Source organism: Phyllobates terribilis, unplaced genomic scaffold (assembly GCF_046119375.1).
Source record: "Phyllobates terribilis strain yellow unplaced genomic scaffold, ASM4611937v1 Scaffold_1__5_contigs__length_1240528914, whole genome shotgun sequence".
In the NCBI taxonomy this organism is placed as follows: domain Eukaryota; kingdom Metazoa; phylum Chordata; class Amphibia; order Anura; family Dendrobatidae; genus Phyllobates; species Phyllobates terribilis.
Genome location: NW_027362761.1, coordinates 709,760,780 through 709,783,334, shown reverse-complemented (window position 1 = coordinate 709,783,334; position 22,555 = coordinate 709,760,780). Strand labels below are relative to the sequence as shown.

Genomic DNA, 22,555 nt, shown 5'->3' with positions numbered 1-22,555 from the left:
CATGCCCGTGACCTGGCGGATCGTGATTGGTGGTTTGGCACCCACCTGACTCGGTGACCTGGCACCGCCTGATTGGTCCACGGGTGGCGTCACCAATGGCGCGTCGGTGGGCAGGGCTTAGTCTTTAAAAGGCCCGCTCACAAACATGGCGGCACGCTCTGATCATTTGAGCAAGTGATGCCGTTGTGTGGACAACTGTGTTCCATGTGCTCCCTAGCTGTTCGCTCCGTGACCTGCCGATGCCAGAGTTCGCTTAGGCAGGCTAGTTCCATAGAGGCAGGTAGTTTCGTCTAGCAGTCTGGCTCTGCCAAAGGGGTCGCCTAACACCCCGAGCAGCCTGCAGACGTCCTATCCTCGGCTATCGCCTGTCAGCCACGTGGAGTAGTACCCTTCAGTCCGGTAGCACGCCGGCTGGAGGCACGTGTACCCATTGGCGTAGTCACACACGCATCCTAGCGCCGCCACTGTAGTCCCTGTGCTGTAACAGGACTACAGATAGTTTTTTTCCGCCTATCTCCCGTGCTGTTAACGGAGATAGTGCGATTTGCTATACCCGTTCCAGTGTGGAGAAACACGGAGGGGTTTTACATTTAAGTTGGTTGCTTTCCTTTCCACCCGGAAAGTGTTCGGCAGCAATCCACCAGGCTGCACCGCGGACCCCGGGGTCGGTTGCGTTCCATTATATTAAAGTTGTCTGCAACCGCCCTCCTAACAAGAGGACAATGTGATTTTCATGAGAGGACAATACGATTTTCATGAGAGGACAATGCGATTTTTCACACCTATTATCCGTATGACATCCGTATGCAATGTGTTTTTTTCTCTGCAACTATTATTCTGCAATCATTTACAGGACCATTTACAGTGTTCTATGCTACAGAACGGTAATATATCCATAAAAAACAGATGGTCCGAGTTCCGTTCGTCTTTTTTCTCGCACCCATTGACTTGCATTGGCGAGGCTCATCTGATATACGCAGCATGCTGCAATTATTTTTTTTAGTCCGTTTTTCTCGCAGATGAGTATGAGCCCCAAAACTCAGTGTAGCCGCGGACCATAGCCACGCACCGCAGGCCAGTTTACGCTGAGTTAGGCTATGTGCCAACGATGCAGAAGGTAGAAGCGTTTGTCAAGCGTTTTTGCATGCATTTCAGCATGCGGGTTATTAAGCGCTTTTCCAAGTGATTTTAGCATCACTTGGAAAGTGCTTGACAACTTGGTCACATTATATAAATTCATGCAACCGGCATGGATTTATATAGTGTGCCAAGATATTAGTTAAAAAAAAGAATAAGAATGGTAAAAAATAAAGATTATACTTACCTTCCGATGGCACCCGGTATTTTCTCCGCTCCGTCCGGTCTGTTGTATGGATCGCGGTGGTGTGAGAACCTGCGGTTACGTCATTGAGTCATGTGACAGGTCACGCGGCCGCCGACGTCAGCGGTCGCGTGACCTGTCACTTGACTAAATGACGTCATGGCAGGTCCTCACACCACCGTGACCCATACAACAGACTGGATGCATTGCTGAGGAGGCCGGGGGACATCGGAAGGTAAGTATAATCTTTATTTTTTATTTTAAATTATTTTTTTTACAGGTGCTATGGTACCTAGGTCTGGAGTCTCCTCTTCTCCAAACCCAGGTACCATCTGCACATAGAATCGCATATTATCTGTGTGTGCAAATGTGCTGACACAGATAATATGCGTTTCAATGCAAGTCAATGGTGGCAATTACGCTGCGGATTATCATTGTGGAAAAAACGCAGCGGACACGCAGCGTTTTCGCCGCCATTGACTAGCATTGAACCGCATGGATTCCGCATCACTGTATAGGTAGATGCACATTCCATGCGTTTCAATGTGTGGATGGTACCTGGGTTTAGAGAAGAGGAGACTCTCCTCTGGACCCGGGTACCATAGAACCTGTAAATAAAAGAATAAAATAAAAAATAAATATTATATTTACCTTCTGACGGCCCCCCAGTGCTTGCCGGCAGATCGGGGTGGACTGAAGGACCTACGCTGACGTCATTTAGTCATGTGACGGCAGGTCCTTCAGTGTACCGCGAGCAGCCGGGATGGTGAAGCAAGACTCCGGGGCCATCGGAAGGTAAGTATAATATTTATTTTTTACCATTCTTTACAGTCACACTAAATAAATCCATGCCTTTTGCATGGATTTATATAATGTGACCAAGTTGTCAAGCACTTTCCAAGTGACGCTAAAATCGCTTGACAACCCGCATGTCCCTGGCAGGAAAACGCATGTACAATCCGCATGTACAATCCGCATGTACAATCCGCATGTACAATCCACATGTACAATCCGCATGCGTTTTTTCTGCCAGGGAGATGCAGAAACGCTCAGGAGAAAATCCGGAGCATTTCTGCATGGTGGGCACTTAGTCTAAGTGTTTGTGCCCACTATGCGTTTTACAAGCGTATTTGATGCGGATTTTCCACAGCGGAAAAGCTTGTAAAATGCTTGGTAATCCGCACCCCATGGTCCCCAATGAGAATCCGCACTTTCAATGCCCATGCTGTGGATTATTCCGCAGCGTTTTTGATGTGCACAACAATCCGCAGCATGTCCATTAATTTTGTGTTTCCACATGCGGAATTGCCTTTGCAATGCAATAAAAAACGCAAGGCAATTCCGCATGTGGAAAACGCGCGATAAACGCGTGCAGAATTCCCCATGCGTTTATCCGGGAGAGGACATGCGGAAATGAAGCAGAAAATTTCTGCTTCATTTCTGCAGCGTGGGCACATAGTCTTACCCCGATTTTCTAAATGCCGATTTCTCGCTGGTTGTGGCGTGTATTTCACCCTGCATATAGGTGATTGTCTACACGTAGCCATTCATTAACTGACACATTGTAGCAAACATTCTCCTTCCCGCTGAGCCCAGACTCCTGATCGGTGTGATGGCCCCGCCCCTCCAGCAGACACGCCCCCTCCTGACGCCCCGCCCCCGCTGGGTCGCTATATCTCGGGTCCCGGCCGGCGCTCGCTCTCTGTCAGTGAGTTCCCCGTGGGCAGCCATGGCGTCAGAGAAAATCTTTGCAGAAGGGGAGAGCTGCAAGTCTTCCTGGCACAGCGCGGACGCCGGCTACAATGAGACGGACACTCACCTGGAAATCATGGGCAAGCCGGTTATGGAGAGATGGGAGACCCCCTACATGCACAGCTTGGCTGGGGTGGCGGCCAGTAAAGGTATGGTACACGGGGTGGCGGCCAGTACCGCTATGGTACACGGGGTGGCGCCCCCTGGTCCCGGGGGGCTCTCCCTCACCTGCTGGCTCGGCGGGCTGTACAACGTGCGGTGCACCAGCTGCTGTCCGGCTCAGAATAGCCCCATGGTGACAGCTGGCGAGCAGGGAGGGGGCGGGGAGCGCCCCTATATGGCCTCTCACCCTGCACTGGGTAATGTGATTGTCCCAGTGTCTGCAGTCCTGCACATCGTCACTGAAGCTGGAATTCTATCTTCACCCTACAGGATTGTCCCCTTCCTGAAACCATTAATGTTAGAGATCAGTGGACTTATCCCTACTGTGTTCAGACTAGATGTATGAATTGGGTTAATTCTGATGCACAATTAGTGCCGGTAACTATCCTATTGAAGCCTTAACTAACCCTATAGGGATAAAGCCTACCTAGCCATGGAGGTTGGCACCTTCTTAAACAGCAGCTGCACCCTTGACCAACAACTGCTGCTACAGAGACCCTAGCGGACCCCGTTTACCTACAATGGAATGGAAGATGTTGTCTTTGTAAGAGGGGCCTAGGGGTCTGGGTGCGTCTGCCACCTCTGTACCCCTTCTAGCTACTCCTGTGTACAGTACTGCCTACAAACCGAATCTTCTTCTCCATGCTCCGATCATGTGTACACGTAATCTAACTCTCGACATAACTGGCAGGGAAGAATCCTGGCACACTTGCATTACTGAACATGCTTCTGTATGACCTATAGTTAGCCGCTTTGTAATGTGGATCACATGTCTCTACGCCATGCTCGGCTATGGGAAGTGTGCAAGGATAGGATAGGATATGGCACTTCGAGCAACCAACCAGTGATCGTCTTTATGGCTGGAGATGTCCTCAGATAATAGAGCTGCTGATGTTGTTATTCACACTAGTGTTTATTTGCCCTTTGTTACTATAAATTTAAAGGGAATCTGTCACCCCATGGCACCTATCAGACCTCTAATATGGACATAGAAATGTGAATCTATACATACCTGTATGTCACATACTAGAGGCTTGCTTGCTTTGTAATAGCTTTTTATTAAACTAGTTTTGACAAGCTTCCCGTCCGGGTGATGCGAAGAAAGCCCTGCCTATTAACTTAATTTCCATATTCCCCTACACGTCACAGGGCCCTGTGACGTGCAGTTCCCGGCCTTATCCTGCGCAATTTACCTTGTACACAAGGCGCAGTAATCCCTGCCATCGGTGTATCCTTGTGGAGCAGGAAAATTGTGTGCCAGTGAGTCAGTGTTCCCAGCACCTGCGCACAAGTTTCCTGGTCCACAAGGATACACCGACTGCAGGAAGAGAAGCGCCTTGTGTACAAGGTAAATTGCGTGGGATCCGGGCAGGAACTGCACCTCACAGGGCCTTGTGACGTGCAGGGGAGGTGGGGAATATGTAAACTAAGTTAATAGGAGGGGATTTCTTGGCGTCCTTCGGCCGGGAAGCTTGTCAAAACTAATTTAATTAAAAGCAATTACAAAGCAAGCAAACCTCTAATATGTGATACAGGTAGGTATAGATTCACATTTCTATCACTTGTATGCCCATATTAGAGGTCTGATAAGTCCCAGGGGGTGACAGATTCCTTTTAAGCTTTACTGTTTAGGAAAATTTTGCCCAGATTCACTTTAAACACTTAGTCGCCTCCCCATGTACAGGCAGTCTATTAATGTTTTGTCTGGACAATTTGTGAATGTTAAAAATATTAAGAGGAAAATCTTCAGTGGTTGATACCTTTTTAATGGCTAACTGAAAAGATGGTAACAAATTACAAGCTTTCGAGACTACTCGGGTCTCCATCAGGCTAGTATAACCCAAAATCTGAAGTCACATTTTTATACACAACAGGACACAATAATGCAATAGATAAAGGAATAATGCAATAAATCTATTGTCTTTTTGTGTATAAATATGTGATTCTTCAGATTTTGTTATACTATGCCTGATGAGACTTGCGTAGTCTCGAAAGCTTGTAATTTTGTTACCATCTTTTCAGTTAGCCTTTAAAAGGTATCAACCACTGAGGGCTCTCAAATCTAAATATTTTTCTAGATACTGGGTAACATGGTACAAAGATACACTGCTCAAAAAAATAAAGGGAACACAAACAACCAAATATAACTCCAAGTAGATCAAACTTCTGTGAAATCAAACTGTCCACTTAGGAAGCAACACTGATTGACAATCAATTTCACATGCTGTTGTGCAAATGGAATAGACAATAGATGGAAATTATTGGCAATTATCAAGACGCCCTCAATAAAGGAGTGGTTCTGCAGGTGGGGACCACAGACCACATCTCAGTACCAATGCTTTCTGGCTGATGTTTTGGACCACTTTTGAATGTTGGTTGTGCTTTCACACTTGTGGTAGCATGAGACGGACTCTACAACCCACAGAAGTTGCTCAGGTACTGCAGCTCATCCAGGATGGCACATCAATGTGAGCTGTGGCAAGAAGGTTTGCTGTGTCTGTCAGCGTAGTGTCCAGAGGCTGGAGGCGCTACCAGGAGACAGGCTAGTACACCAGGAGACATGGAGGGGGCTGTAGGTGAGCAACAACCCAGCAGCAGGACCGCTACCTCTGCCTTTGTGCAAGAAGGAACAGGAGGAGCACTGCCAGAGCCCTGCAAAATGACCTCCAGCAGGCCACAAATGTGCATGTGTCTGCACAAACAGTTAGAAACCGACTCCATGAGGGTGGTATGAGGGCCCGACGTCCACAGATGGGGGTTGTGCTCACAGCCCAACATTGTGCAGGACGCTTGGCGTTTGCCACAGAACACCAGGATTGGCAAAGTCGCCACTGGCACCCTGTGCTCTTCACAGAAAGCAAGTTCACACTGAGAACATGTGACAGACGTGACAGAGTCTGGAGACGCCGTGGAGAGCGATATGCTGCCTGCAATATTCTTCAGCATGACCGGTTTGGCAGTGGGTCAGTAATGGCGTGGGGTGGCATTTCTTTGGAGGGCCGCACAGCCCTCCATGTACTCGCCAGAGGTAGCCTGACTGCCATTAGGTACTGAGATGAGATCCTCAGACCCCTTGTGAAACCATATGCTGGTGCGGTTGGCCCTGGGTTCCTCCTAATGCAGGACAATGACAGACCTCATGTGGCTGGAGTGTGTCAGCAGTTCCTGCAAGATGAAGGCATTGAAGCTATGGACTGGCCCACCCGTTCCCCAGACCTGAATCCGATTGAGCACATCTGCGACATCATGTCTCGCTCCATCCACCAATCACAGTTGCACCTCAGATTGTCCAGGAGTTGGCGGATGCTTTAGTCCAGGTCTGGGAGGAGATCCCACAGGAGCCCATCCGCAACCTCATCAGGAGCATGCCCAGGCGTTGTAGGGAGGTCATACAGACACGTGGAGGCCACACACAATACTGAGCCTCATTTTGACTTGTTTTAAGGACATTACATCAAATTTGGATCAGCCTGTAGTGTGTTTTTTCCACTTTAATTTTTTTTTGGGGGGGGGGCTCCAAATCCAGGCCTCCATTGGTTAATAAATTTGATTTCCATAGATTTTTGTGTGATTTTGTTGTCAGCATATTCAACTTTGTACAGAACAAAGTATTCAATGGGTAATTCATTCATTCAGATCTAGGATGTGTTATTTGAGTGTTCACTTTATTTTTTTGAGCAGTGTATATCTTTTTCCTGTATCTAAATGTTATTAGTCATTACATTTATAGTTGCTACCCAAATACTTTCTTCCAGGTGGCCGTGTTTTGGAGCTTGGCTTTGGCATGGCAATAGCTGCTACTAAGGTGGAAGAGTATAACATAGAAGAGCACTGGATTGTGGAGTGTAATGACGGGGTATTCCAGCGACTACAGGAATGGGCCAAAACACAACCTCATAAGGTATGATGTATGGAGGTATCACTATATATAGCTATATATTATAACAGCTCCGCTATTCGCTTCCTACCTACAATAAATGTGAATTCCTTCATACTCTATATCAGGGATGTCAAACTTCAGACAGAGGCCAAAATGAAAAACTTGAACAAAGTTGCGGGCCAACCAGTATACAGGCTAATGGGCCTCATCTAGTCCCCCATACAGGCTAATGGGCCTTACCTAGTGTTGGTGGTTCTGGTGCTGGGGGCCAAATAGAACCACCGTGCCAGCCAGACTGGGCCCACGGGCTGGAGCTAGACACGTGTGCACAGGCCATCTATAAAGGTGTAATGGGCCATACAGCTAAGATGGTCATGCAGGGCCAAGATAAATATGAAAAATCCTATTAAAGAAGCAAATGCCAAGTATTAAAGGGGAAGTTTCCTAGAATACCCCTACAAAAAGTACTCACAATGGGCCTTTATTATATAATGCAATCTTTATTAGAGAAAAAATAAATAAAAATGCATACACAAACAAGACATTTAAAAATATACATAAAAATGATTAGAGAGGGGGATAGTGAAGGTCCCAAATTCACAAAAAGTCCCCAAGTATGGTGTATTAATCTTAATCCCTGATGAAGCCGGAGCGAAAAAGTGTTGGAGTGGTGTGAGGGGGTTGTGGTATGTCCCTAATTTACGATAGGACTGTTTATGCCTGCACTCTTATATACCCTTAACTGAATGCACTGCATTCCTGAAGTATGGAGTAATATTGCCGTAGGATTGTTTGCCTGCATTGCACTTTCATATACCTTTTATCTGAATATGCAAATCAATGGATTGCACTCCTGATATATGCAGTAGCATTGCAATTATGGCATCGTACCATTTTTTTTTTTCGATTTTGTTTGCATTCAAAAGAAATACACCATACTTGGGGAGTTTTGGAGTGAATTGTGGCGCTGTATCATTTATAATAATTTTTGATTAACTCACTCTAGAATCATATTGAACGGAATTTTTTAATATGGTATAGGATTCAGCACATTTGATACTTGGATTTGTACATTGAATTAAATATATCTCCCATATTCTGGATGAATTATAATGAATTTACTATATAACTAACTTGGCGATTAATTTAATTTTGTGTTCAGTGCATCAATTTCAAGTCTGATCTTTGTAATATGATGAATTTGAATTTATTTGGGACATACCCATCCCCCTCTTGCATCGGTTTTTATGTTTGTGTGTATGCATCTTTTAATTTATTTTTTCTCTAATAAAGATTGCATTATATAATAAAGCTCCATTGTGAGTCCCAAGATAAATATGGTCGGGGTCTTAAGTATTAATGTCTCTTTATTTTTAATTTCAAATCTGCCTCTTCACCCCACAGTTTGAAACCCAGTAAGCTGTCTTTTTCTTTATTTTGAGGAGTTTTAAACATTCGCGTGGCAGAATTTTTCATTTGCATATTTCTTGCTATCCCAACACAGAAAATGTGGAAACCTTTTATCTACATGTGTCTGCAGTGAGTTGTTCCTTAGCATAGGTCATCAGTATCTGATCAGAGTGGGTGCAACACCCAGCAATCAACTGTTTTGGGCAGATGTGCTCAGTTGCATAGTGGCCCCAGCCGGGTACTGCCGATTCTGTCCAATCCATAAAAGGGGATTCTGCTACACAAACACCCATGTTCTTGGGATTGGTGAGGGTGCCAGTGTTCAGACCTCCAGTGGTCCTACAATTATCACCTCTACTGTGGATTGGTGATAAAAGTTCATGGAGCCAGTCCATTTGGAACCCCTTCCTCTCCACCCAATGGAGGTCATATAGGGTTTGTTGCATTCTCCATACAGCACTCCAGGAGACTGGTGTGACTGAATTCACATTTCCATGTTTAAAACAGCACATGGGGGGACACTGTTGTGTTGGCCACTTAAATCTGGCACATTTATTAAAAATAAAGAATCTGATCAAAATTTGTGGGGAGTGCTTGTGTTTTTTTGGCTTTGTGGGTGGAGTTTAAGCAACTCCAAATGTTTTACCCATCAATTGCGACTTTTTAAAATCCGTTTTTGGTGGCACTCCAGTAATCCTTGTGTGTTTGACTTTGCCACTAATTTGGTGCAATTCTTGCACCATTTAGCACAATGTATGACTTTTAATGCCAATAATCCGCAAAAAAAAAGCTCAAGACAGTAAAAAAATATATATATTTTGACCGCCAAATTCACGAATCCCTTGTGCCAGTTTCAAAAATATGGCAACTAATACCTCATGAAATTACTTTTAACCAAGTGCAAGTATCTGCAGGTTATTACTGCTCTTATTTAATATATTGTAGGCTATAACTAGGTAAGAATCTTTAGTGCTAAATTCATAACTTGAAACATGCCTATAGAAGGCTGCAGTGTACTGACGCTTGCAGGACTGGAGGGTCAATGTGCATGACTGATAGCGTGTGTATTTGTACAATTTTTGTTTGGTTTAAAGTGCAAAAGCAGATGGTCTAAGGGGCAGCAGGCAGTCATTGAGAGCGAACTGCATGGTCAGCATCTACTGAAATATGGGTAGATAAATCAGGTGAGGGTGCACGGACATTACACGCATTGAGATCTTTACATTCCCTGAGGAAATAAACAAGGTCTACTATTAAGATGGTGATTGGTGGCTTAGGTTCTGTGGTATCTTGTGCGGGACATACCTTCATGCATTTTTATTATGAGTTACTTTTTTTTTTTTTTTTTTTAACATTCTTTATAGATTGTACCACTGAAAGGGCTGTGGGAAGATGTGGTACCTACTTTACCAGATGGCCACTTTGACGGTAAGAATGTGCCCCCTCTTTAATTCTGTCCCCAATTGGCTTTTTCTTCATTGTAATGTGTTTTGTCTATGTAGGTATTTTGTATGACACATATCCTCTGTCTGAGGAGACCTGGCATACACATCAGTTCAACTTTATCAAGGTAAGTTCAGATTTTCAGTGTTGTTGTTTCCCCACTAGTCGACAGTATTTTAGGGGCTGATTCAGAAGTCCCTTTCAGGCACAAATGTTTGCCAAGGCATATTCTAGCAAAATCCTTAACCGGGTTATCTTGTTAACTGTGTAAAATTACTAAGTGCTTGTAAAAACTTTGGAATCTGCCTAATAAAAATCCTCTCCATTCTCGAACAGATGGCTTTTTCATTCTGTAACTTGTGGTGTTACACACACGATGGTGACACAAAGTGCAAACCAGCTGGGGTGGCATGTCATTGTAGAATGCTGTGGTAACCATGCTGGGTAACTGTGCCTGTAACTTGGAATAACTCACCAGAAAAGCACCCCCACACTACACCTCCTCACCCCAGGATTTGACGTTGGCACTACACATGTAGAAAGTCTGTGACAGAGTGAACAAAGATGTGACAGTTGGTCCCAAAAAAAACATTAAATTTTTTTTTTGCCTTTTCATGCCACAGTACAGGAAAGAAAAATGTATAGCTGCACTCTAGGTTGCTAGAATGGTAAATTTTGAAAATTGGAACTACATATTACTGCCATGAAAAATAGCAAGTGCTACATTATGTACATATGGAGTTTTGGAAAAATGGAACCGCAATATTGCTCTAGAAAAATATACAGAAGGAATTCTTTCTACTGTAAATTTTTCTATAGCAATATTGCGGTTCCATTTTTCCAAAACTCCATACGTACATACTATAGCACTTATCTATTTTTCATGGCAGTAATGTAGTTCAATTTTCAAAATTTACCATTCTAGCAACCTAGAGTGCAGCTATACATTTTTCTTAACTATTGTCTTAGCTGGCACCTGTACACACTTGCTAGGATGTGCTGGTCAGTTTTTCTATTCATGCCACAGTACAGATTGCCACTCATCTAATATCCAGCCCTTGTGTTGCTCTGGCACTACATGTACAGGGTGGGCCATTTATATGGATACACCTAAATTAAATGGGAATGGTTGGTGATATCAACTTCCTGTTTGTGGCACATTAGTATATGGGAGGGGGAAAACTCTTGGGTGGTGACCATGGTGGCCATTTTGGATCCAACATTTTTTTCAATGGGACACAGGTCATGTGACACATTTAACTTATTGATAATTTCTTAAGAAAAACAATGGTGTGCTTGGTTTTAACATAACTTTATTCTTTCATGAGTTTTTTACAAGTTTATGACCACTTTGAACACATTTTATAAGTGCTGCCCATTGTGTTGGATTGTTAATGCAACACTCTTCTCCCACTCTTGACACACTGATGACAACACCGCAGAAGAAATGCTAGCACAGGCTTCCAGTATCCGTTGTTTCAGATGCTGCACATCTCGTATCTTGATGTTATGGGGTACAAAGTTAGTGGGGCCATTCTTCATCAATGGAAACCTCAATGTCACTGGATATCTGAAATTGCTACATGATCATGTGTTGCCCTCTTTATGCACTGAAGATGGCACGTTCCCTGAGCTTTTCCAACAAGATGGTGCACCACCACATTATGGGTGTCGGGTCCGAGCATTCCTACATGAACAGTTTCCTGGAAAATGGATTGGTCGTCGTGGGCCAGTTGAATGGCCACCAAGGTCTCCCGATCTGACCCCTTAACTTTTTATCTTTGGGGTCATCTGAAGGCAATTGTCTTTGCTGTAAAGATACGAGATGTGTAGCATCTGAAACAGATACTGGAAGCCTGTGCTAGCATTTCTTCTGCGGTGTTGCTATCAGTGTGTCAAGAGTGGGAGAAGAGGGTTGCATTGACAATCCAACACAATGGGCAGCACTTTGAACACATTTTATAAGTGGTCATAAACTTGTAAAAAAAAAAAAAAACAAAAAAAAAAAAAACTCATGAAAGCATAAAGTTGCGTTAAAACCAAGGACACCATTGTTTTTCTTATGAAATTCTCAATGAGTTTGTCACATGACCCTCTTCCCATTGAAAAAAATAAAGTTGGATCCAAAATGGCCGACTTGGTCACCACCCATCTGGAAAAGTTTTCCCCCTCCCATATACTAATGTGCCACAAACAGGAAGTTGATATCACCAACCATTCCCATTTAATTTGGGTGTATCCATATAAATGGTCCACCCTGTAGCTTGCAGTAGTGGATTCTTTGTGAGAAGCGAGCCTCTTATTATTGGATTGCAGTCTCATCTGGACAGTTGATGTGTCTACAACTTGATGTCCGCATAATTTGAGTGCTATTATCTTAGGTACTGTGAACTTGAGGTTTCAGAGGCTTGTACCTCTGAACTTGCCCACTGCAGCAGAGGTAACTCGTGGTCTTTAGGAGAGCCACTTTAATCATAGCAATTGATAGAGCCTTGAAGGTATGCTCAAGTGCAACCATTAAAACTAGCAGTTTTTCAGATTGAGTCTTAAAGTAATGCTGGCCTGTCATGGCTGAGCTTTTATGCCTGATTCTGACTTGGAACAGTTGGAATTGTGCTTAGCACTGTATGACTGTTTCAAAATACAGTTGATGCAGCAAACCCTTTTTTTTTGAAGGCCTGTAATTCTAGAAATTAACTCTTGATGAAGCATATCTGTTCGTTTGAAGTAATTCCAGGTGAATGAGAAATGAGAACACCAAGGGTTTGTAAAGCTGTAATCAGAGTAAGGGCTAATGCCGATGTCCATAGATTTCTGTCCATTCAGACTCTGTGGCCACTGGTTGCAGCGCAAGCAGGGGACAATGAGGGCAGCGTTCAGCACCCAGCTCTTGGGAACAGCGCTAACTACCACTGGTTCCCAGGCGCCGGTACATGTCACATGGATGTTATCCGTATGTCATCACTGTGCTCGTTTGCAGGATGTCTTGCGGCCCGTGCTGTGTGAAAAACTGACATGTCAGCGTGTTTTGCCCACAGACACACGGTGCGTGGAAACACACTGACATGTACACAGACCAATTCATTTGAATGGATCTACGTGTGTCTGTGTCTCCAGTACTTGTGGAAACGCCACACATTCTCAAACCCCTGACCTCTGAAAGGTGCCTAAGATTCACACTAGATGGGTTCCCAGCAACGAGTCTCCTTACTGTGGCTGCTGAGTACACATGAATTGGCCAGTTTATGTGCTAAGTATCTCAATTTCTATTTTCTAGAGCAGTAATGCTATTCAAATGTGATATATTTCATGTTTGCATTCTATAGCGCTACATAGTGCTTCTTTGTTATATATGGAGATGGCTACTCTTGGTAAGCACCCGTCCACACCAGTTTTCTGTTTTGGAAGTGACTGTTAGTCTTTTCATATTTGTTTGGGTAAAAGGAGATTGATTTATTTTTAGAGAATCTGACACCTTGGTAAGTTGCCTGGTCTGCCTCAGCAGCTATGACCATGCCACTGGACCTCTACAGTGGTCCGATTTGAGCTGTATGTGAGGGAAAAAGTGTGATTCAAGTTGTTAGACATCTGTAGTGGTCCTGTGGCTGGCTGAATGGTGCCATCATAGACCATAGATTGGCCTGTGCTATATCCTGAGGGGTAAGACTTGCATTTACCACCGTGTACCTTTCACATTATGTATATTAAAGGGGGTTGGCAACCTCTTCGGAGTACAATTAGTTAAAAAAATTTGCACTTTGTGCAGGGAAACTGCTTCTCAAAAACACAATTAAATCTGTGGTCATAAATCAGCTGATGGGAAATTAATTACAAACTCTGACTGCTATAGTGGACTGACTAACTTTTAGAGAACACATTTTGTTAAAATAGTTCTTATTGTGGGGATTTTTAACATATAATAGGGGGAATACATAATGAACATATATAAAGAGCAATGCAAATTAAGATTAATAACCATGTAAATTGTCACCCCCAACTATCTAAGGGGGGGGGGGGGGGACAAGGAAAAGTCAGCATTAAAGAGGAAGGAAATGGGAAAGGGGGAAGAACAAGGAAAAGGGAAGAATAAAAATAAACTGGAAAAGACTCGTCTGAAAAAACTGAATAAAACAGATTTTACATTTTGTAACCTGTACTAATGAAACATGGAGCCATTAGAGGACTAAGTAACACTTTTAAGGAAAACTAATTGCAAAAACTGGAGGTTTTTTTGCCCCAAATGTATTAAATTGACTCAAAACGATAAGAAGGATAACCTCTTTACATTCTTTTTGTACAGGCTCATGCTTACCGCCTATTGAAGCCTGGTGGAGTCCTTACATACTGTAACCTGACATCTTGGGGGGAGTTTTTGAAGGCTAAATACAATAATATTGAAAAAATGTTTCAGGTAAGATGTATAAGAACTTTCATATCCTTGTATAATTTCACATGCAGTATATTTTGTGGTTAAGCAACTTGTTCGGCTCTGAGGCAGACACAAGAAACACTTCTTGGGTTAACTTCCTGCTGGTTTATTAATATATGGCATAAACCACAGCAGGGTTACACAAAATAAACACTGCCTCTCCAGGATGATGGGGAAAACAAAAATAATGTATAGTAAAGTACATAGGTGGGTGGGATTTTGCCCATTATGGGTAGCACAATAAATTTTCAGCTCAGTCCTTCTGTGGAGCTCGCTGGCTTCTACACAATCTAAAGACTTCCTTTTCCAAACCACACCCTTGAGGTGTAGGTGGAGATATGGTGAGCAGGTGTCCCACCCATCTCACACCTGCTGGCAAAAACCTTCCCACAAATTGGCCAATATACCTCTTCAGCACCGAACATTCTGGAGACAACTTCTAGGTTTCAGTTCACTGAAGCAAATGGCTGCAGTGAAACATATCTCCCCTCACATCACCAGTGACTGTCACAATTTATAAACTGGGTCAGACTGGGGTGTCTGGGGCCTACAGGAGGAATTGACCCTAGGGTCCTACCCTACAGCTATATGCAAATGTTAGCTGTTCCAGTGGAGCATCCACTGTAAGACACAGACAGCTCCTGCACATCTACTGTGCGCCACTAGAACTGAGATAAACAATTATGGTAGTTTGCATTAAAAGACATCTTTGGTTAAAACAAGTTATCACCAATCCATGGGCTCCACAGGATAAACTATCACCTAGGTCCAACCTTTGGAAACCACACCGATCGGAAGAATGGGGACGTTTTTATCCCCATTTTAAAAAGCAGCGGTAGGTGGGATGTCTGACTGCAGCCTCATTCATTTGTCCATCCTGGAACCCATTTGTCCAGCCTGGCCCCCCATATAGCCATCCTGGTCCCCGTTTGTCCATCCCATTCCGCATCCATAGAAAAAAAATGTCTTGCCTTCCGGCACTCCCTGCGCCGTGTGGTGTCCTCCTCTGCTTAGATCTGGTGCGCTTGTTCACTCATCTTAAAATGGCAGCCCACCTAGCAGAGGCCAGCTGCTGACTTGAGTGTTGGCGCATGACAATGACATCATACGCCGGTGACGACAGATGCACAATAGTCAGGTTCATCAGGACATGCAATGCGGCAGTTCAGGTAATGAGTGCTGCGTGCGTGTGCCCCTGCAAATACTCTGCCTGCGCTTTTAAAGGGCCCATGCCCCTAAAAACCACTTTGAATTTAAAACCAAAGAAAAAATTCTTCTCCTCCCCCCTCTGGTCTGCAGCAAGGGCCTGTCGGTGAACTCCCTGATACCCCGCCAGGCCTATCCGACCCTGTTTTATAAATATTGTAACTCTTAGAGCAAACTTAAACTAGCCAGCCTTAAAGGAATCTCTCAGTAGGATCACTTGTCCTAAGCTGTTTATGGGCATGCAGATCATGGGAAGCTGAATAAAATATCTTTATCTGTTATCTTATGTGTTATTCCAGAAAAATCCACATTTTTTCTATATGTAAATGGAATGTCCAGGACAATCTGGTAATGCCCCTTTTATTTATTGGCACTGGAGGCAGTGTGAGAAGTGTAGATCAAGAGCAGACTGTGTCATTACATGTCTCATTGGTAATGCCCCTTTTAATTTTAAAATGCATCTGCCTGAAGAGCTAGTCTTTCCCATAGATCTAACGGTTCATTTACATATGCCAGAGAAATGCATTTCTTAAGACTCCTTGATTTCTGTAATCTAATATCATTTTATTCATCTTTCTATAACCTACTTGCCCATAGACTGCTTAGGAAGGTTGATCCTGCTGATAGATTTTCTTAAAAATGCACCAGATTTGATTGTCACTTGTGCTGTGATGTCATGCATTGCCAGACTGTCTAAGTTTACTCCATCTATTAGTTGACTTGGTTTGTGCTACAAGTTTGGCCAAAATAGTGTTAAGTTATAAGTGCACTGTGCTGCGTTTAAGCAATGGTGCCTGGGTTTAGGCCATGCAACCATTCTTGAAAAGCTAAACTACTTTGTTGGACAAGGTGGAGAAAGTGGTTGAAATGCATCATATGAAACTAGTTGTGGTGATTTTTTTTTTTTTTTATTTTTATATATATTTAAACATCATTCTTTTACCTTTTTATAGGAGACTCAGGTACCTCGGCTGTTGGAGGCTGGATTCAAACAGGACAACATTAGCACAACTGTGATGGATCTTACTCCCCCTGAGGAGTGCAGATACTATTCCTTCCCCAAAATGATCACTCCTGTCATTATCAAGGCTTAACCAACGAATTCTTGCACTACTTATGTGCAGTAGAAAACAAAGATGCCTTCTCTCCCACACTGTGCAATTAGCTGTATGAAAGCCATAAGAATAGGAGCACTAGCTCTTCCAGAATGTTACCCTGCGTTTGCAGCAGCACACGGTTCTTAATTGTGCAAATGTCCTCAACACTACTTGCAATGTGAAATATGTAAAATAACTGCTAAATAAAAAATGTGTTTTGACCTCCTGGTTTTGTGATTTCTGGGTAAAGTTCTTATATAGAACAGGGGTTGGGAACCTTTTTTTTCTTCCAAGGGCCATTTTAATATTTAAACCATTATAAACTTGAAAATTACCCTGCTGTATTTGGTCAAACAATTAATTAACTCATTGCAAGTGTGGTGGCTGGAGCTGCTTATCTTAGATGCTGCTGTGATTTTAGGTGGTATTGATGTTGCTACTCGTAACTGACTTTCCAGATTTGCGTTGGTCTGGAGCGCCGGCGACTTTGTGAAACTTTTGTAAAGAACTCGCGGCAGTAAGTTGTACTGAATACAGATCTGTATTACATGTGTGGGAAATTCATTACTGCTCAAGTTACATATTATAGAACTCAAGCAGTGGGAGGTCTGCTGTATATGTATCACATAGGAGATAGAGAGCTGTACACATCAGACACCAAGACTGCTGTACATCACAGGAGACATGGGGCTGTGGTATAGACTTAACAGGTGATGCTGCTGTCTTCTGTGGGTCAGGAGCACATTGTGTGCTAGTTCGGCCCAGAGTCCAGATGCTGCCACTGGCCAGCATCACCATGTAATCTTGTGTTGCATCTGACATGGCATTCAGTAGTGAACACTGCCTGCACACGCTCCCGAGTCAGAAGAAATTAAAGGGCCACCAGCTGTCAAAACACAGCTGGAGAAAAGGTCATCGTGGGCTGTAAACAGCCCACAGACCTGAGGGTCCCCACCCCTGATATAAAAGGTAATCAAATTATGAAGTTTTCATTGTGTTTTTCTCTGATGGGAGACAGGCCCTACTGCATTGCTAAATCTATATGGCAGGCACTTACTAGAACCCTGCCACCTATGCTAAATTTATTGTAAACTCCTCCACAGGCATGTAGTGTTTTGTTTGTGTAGCTGTTCATCACCACATAAAATAAAGCATTGCCTTTATTCTGGTAGGGGGTTGTCTTCGACTAGAATACTACACATGTCAACAATTTCAGATCTGTGGGGGTCTGCACTTCAACCAATCAGCTGTAATGTACCATGCATTTAAATAGTCTTACGGGAATATGTAATGAAGTCCCAGCACTCGCATCAGTTTCAATGGTTCTTTAATGAATATCCACATGGACAGATGTTTCAGCCCATCCTGAGCTTTTGTCAACATCTGCTGAAATGTTTCCATGTGGATATTCATTAAAGAAGCATTGAAACTGATGTGAGTGCTGGGACTTCATTATTTCTATGGACTGCAGCCTTCCATGTGCACCACAGATCTGTACAGAGTGCTGACCCTTCTATTGAACATTACAGAAATATGTATGCTGGCTAATACCTGCCAGGCAGTGGCAAAAGAACCCTTCTGTGACATGTTAAGACTTCTATGCCAGTCATATAGCAAATTACCATATTTTCCCTTCACCCATGACAGCACACCTTGAGAGAGGGATCCGCCCCATCAAGGACAGGAAATCGACTGAAGTAAAAGGGCGGTACCTCTCCCTCACTTGCGTTGGTTTCCTGTCCTTGATGGGAATCTGTCTGGAAAGAAGAAAACTTACCTGGGTCTGTTCTGGTGTGGAAGAACTGGCACTGGCCTGTGCACCGGGTTCCAGCCTCCAGAAGCGCTGTCAGCAGCTCCTTTGGGTCCTGCGTCCGAGTGGGCGCACATGCTGAGGCAGGCTCTGGCTTCCCGTAGACCATGGAGCCGCCCTCCCCCTGCCGCCTCAGTCCGCCACGTTCCGGAGCAGCAACTTCCAGGTATGACGTGCCTGACATCATGGTGCTGGGCACACTGGGAGAGGCGTGCTGGGTGATGTCAGGGGGCGGTGCCCGATCCAAGATGGTGACACCCCCTCCCCCCCCTGTAAAGCACTCTTGGGCTGGTTTTTTTTTTGTTTTTTTTTTTTTTTTTGTTTGGAGCCTAGGCCTGGGAAGGGAGGGGGCTTCAACAGGAGGTGGTTCTGGATGGCCTTATATTATGGGGAGGGGTTATCCTGGGAGCATGGCTCATGCTTCTGCGAAATGGCTGACCAGAATAGTCAAGAGCAGCAGCTAACCCCCCCCCCCCCCCCTCTCCCTCCCCCAGCAACAGAAGAGGCAGACGGACGCCTCTCACACTGACAGCCGCTCGAGCAGTGGCAGCCGCAGAAGCAAGGTATCAAACACCTCTGGACCATGTAGCGGAATCATCACGTGTTCCGCTACAGCCTCCGAATCCGGTACCCGTTTGTGACTTCAGGGGTGAGTGATCTTTGTGAATGTCGCCCTTTTAGTAATGGGAAGTCTCTTATGTGTTTCCTTTTGTAGGAGCCTAAGAAGAGTAGCGCCAAGCAAAAGCACAGGATTTGTGCCCTATGCCAAACTTCCCTTCCCATAGATTGGCAAAAACAGCTTTGCCCGAACTGCATTAATAAAACCATAGCAGAAAATTCTCTGGATTTTGAATCCAATCTTAAATCCATAGTCCACGCAGAGGTGGGTCCCTGAAGGGGTTGTTTAGAGGGAAGAAAAAAATCCCATTAAGAGGTCTCCTCCAACTCTGATTTCTCCCAGTCTGAGGATATGTGGCTGAGTGATTCATCATCCTCATCGGATAACGGTAGACCCTGCTTCCCCCCCATCGAGGGTACTGACAAACTGGTCAGAGCAGTCAGATCAACCATGGGTCTGGGGGAGGAGAAAGCATCCAAATCCCGGGAAGACGTTATGTTTGCTGGCCTTGGAGAAGAAAAGACGCTCCTTTCCAGTAAACACTAAAATTCAGGGCCTCCTTGACCGAGAGTGGAAGAAACCAGAGAGATCAGGGGCCTTACCCTCCTTCTCTAAAAGAAGGTACCCCTTTGAGGAGAAGGACTCTGAGCCTTGGGATAAAATCCCCAAAGTTGACGGGGCTGTAGCCAGGTCATCCAAAAAATCTTCCCTACCCTTAGAGGATTCAGGCGTCCTAAGGGATGCCCTTGATAAAAAGGCTGACTCCTTTCTACCTCACACTTGGGAAGCTGCAGCAGGAGGCCTGAAGCCTGCGGTAGCTGGCACCTGTGTGGCAAGGTCCCTCATGGTGTGGCTGCGACAGTTGGAAGACCAACTTAGGGATAAAAAGATCCCTAGGGACAGAATCCTTTCAAATCTGCCCCTAATGCAGGCAGCGTCGGCCTTCCTGGCAGACTCTTCAGCGGACTCAGTTAGACTCTTGGCTAGATCAGCAAATCTATCTAATGCAGCCAGACAGGCCTTGTGGCTCAAGGGTTGTCCAGGTGACCTACAATCCAAACATAAATTATGTTCCCTCGCGTGTGACGGCAGACTCCTGTTTAGCCAGAAGCTGGATGACCTTTTTTAGAAAAAGCGGGCGATAGGAACAAAGGGTTCCCAGGATTTTCAGGAGACTCAAAAAGGTTTAGTTTTCGGAGGAGAAAATTTAATCGGGGTCGCGCTCTGGGAGACAGGAGAAGATGGGAGTCCAAATCCAAGAAAAAGTCAGGCTATATGTTTGGAGGGCCGTCCTCCAATACAAAAAAATCTTCCCAATGACACCAGGCTGGAGGTAGGAGGGAGGCTTTCCCTCTTTATTCCATCTTGGGAAGCCATTACATCAAACCCCTGGATTCTGAATATTGTGAGTGGTGGCCTGAAGATACGGTTCAGCCAGGTTCCTCGCCGGACCTTTATGATTACTCCCAATATCAAGGTCCAGGAAGAACAGATAGCTCTGGAGTCAGAAATATTAGGGCTAGTAGAGAAACGGGTCCTTCTCGAAGTTCCGATACTACAAAGGAAGAAGGGATTATATTCCCCTCTGTTCATGGTAAAAAAAAAAAACAATGGAACATCATCAACCTCAGGAGTCTAAACTAGTTGATGGAGAACCAGACTTTCAAGATGGAGTCAGTGAGCTCGGCAGTGAAGCTCTTGCACCACAATTGCTTTATGGCAGTAATAGACTTGAAGGATGCATATTATCACGTCCCAATTCATCCAGACTACCAGAAATATCTGAGGGTAGCCCTGTTCATTCAGAAAGAACTGAGGCATTTTCTGTTTACTGCCCTACCCTTCGTCCTCTCCATAGCCCCGAGAATATTCACAAAATTAATAGCGGAAGGAAAAGCCTTTCTACGAATCAAAAACGTAGTGATCGTTACCTATTTAGACGACTTTTTGGTAATAGGGAAATCAGAAGTCCACTGTTCCAGTCAACTTCTAGAAGTCACGGCGGTGTTGCAACAGCTAGGATGGTTGGTAAATACCCAAAAGTCAAAATTAACCCCCTCCAAGACTCAAATCTTCCTTGGTCTAATCCTGGATTCTCGTCTCCAAGCCTGCTTCCTCCCAGAAGACTAGGTCTGCAAAGTAATCAATTTAGTCTTGAAAGCCATGCGGTCTCCAGTGATGTCTGTAAGAGAAGCAATGTCCCTCCTAGACTCTATGACGGCCTGTCTCCCAGCAGTCAGATGGGCTCAAGGGCATATGAGACTTCTTCAGTGGGAGGTCCTGTCAGTGCAGAGGTCCTTCCGGCTATGTGCCCACGTAGCAGATTTGATGCAGAGAGTTTTTGCCTCTCTCTGGCAGAAAAAAAACGCATGCAGATTTACATGCGGTTTTTCTGCCAGGGAGAAGCGTTTTTTCAGTGTTTTTACATGCGTTTTTTCAAGCGTTTTTCCAAGCGATTTTGAGCATCGTTTGGAAAAGTGCTTGACAAGTTGATCACACAATATAAATCCATGCAACGGGCATGGATTTATAATGTGTGAACAACTTAGATGCTTTAAATGCAGCATCAATAGTAAAAAAAAAAAAAAAAAAAAGAATTAAAACGTTTTAAAAAAAACAAACCTGTATATTCACCTCTCCGGCGGCCCCCGGTCTGCTCTCCGGTCTCCTCCAGTCTGCTCCTGGCCGCGTCCTCTCTCTCCTTGCCGTCCCGCAGTGTACCGTCAGGACCTGCGGTGACGTCATTTAGTCAGCTGATGGTCACGCGACCAGCACCTGACCGCCGATGTCAGTGGTCGCGTGACCATCAGGTGACTAAATGACGTCACCGCAGGTCCTGACAGTACACTGCGGGACGCTGAAGAGAGAAGACGCGGCCGGGAGCAGACTGGAGGAGACCGGAGAGCAGACTGGGGGCCGCCGGAGAGGTGAATATACAGGTTTTGTTTATTTTTAACTTTATTTCTTTTTTTCACCGTGTGGTAGCCGGGATAAAGAGAAGTTGTAGTCTCCTCTTCATCCCGGGTACCACACGCACCGCGATTACGCTGCAAATTCGCAGCCATTGAATTTAATTGAAACGCAGCAAATCCACATATACCTGTGGGTTTGCTGCGTTTCAATGTTCCTCAATGGCCGCGAATTTGCAGCGTAATCGCGGTAGAAATGGTCATGCTGCGTTTTGCAATGCAATGCGAATTCGGCGCGCTAATTAGCGCATCATGTGCACAGCACATCCGAATTCACATTGCTTTGCATGGCAGACTGTTTTACAAGCGTTTTCGCGGCCGTAAAAACGCTACAAAAACGCTACGTGGGCACATAGCCTCAACGGGCATTTAGAAAGGAAGTTCTCTCTCTCCCTACAAGCTGTAGATTCCCTTTCACGGTGGACAGACAGGGAAAATCTGACCTCAGGCATACAGT

The 22,555-nt window shown here is 44.6% G+C and overlaps 1 protein-coding gene across 1 annotated transcript; it reads left to right on the top strand.

The window, feature by feature from the left end:
- Positions 1-2,970: 2,970 nt before the first annotated feature.
- GAMT (guanidinoacetate N-methyltransferase) lies at positions 2,971-16,921 on the top strand. The gene is made up of 6 exons (XM_073655151.1): positions 2,971-3,222; positions 6,991-7,136; positions 9,890-9,953; positions 10,028-10,095; positions 14,269-14,379; positions 16,557-16,921. Exons 1-6 carry the CDS (start codon positions 3,051-3,053, stop codon positions 16,695-16,697), a joined length of 702 nt encoding a protein of 233 aa, XP_073511252.1. The 5' UTR covers positions 2,971-3,050; the 3' UTR covers positions 16,698-16,921.
- The last annotated feature ends 5,634 nt before the right edge of the window (positions 16,922-22,555 follow it).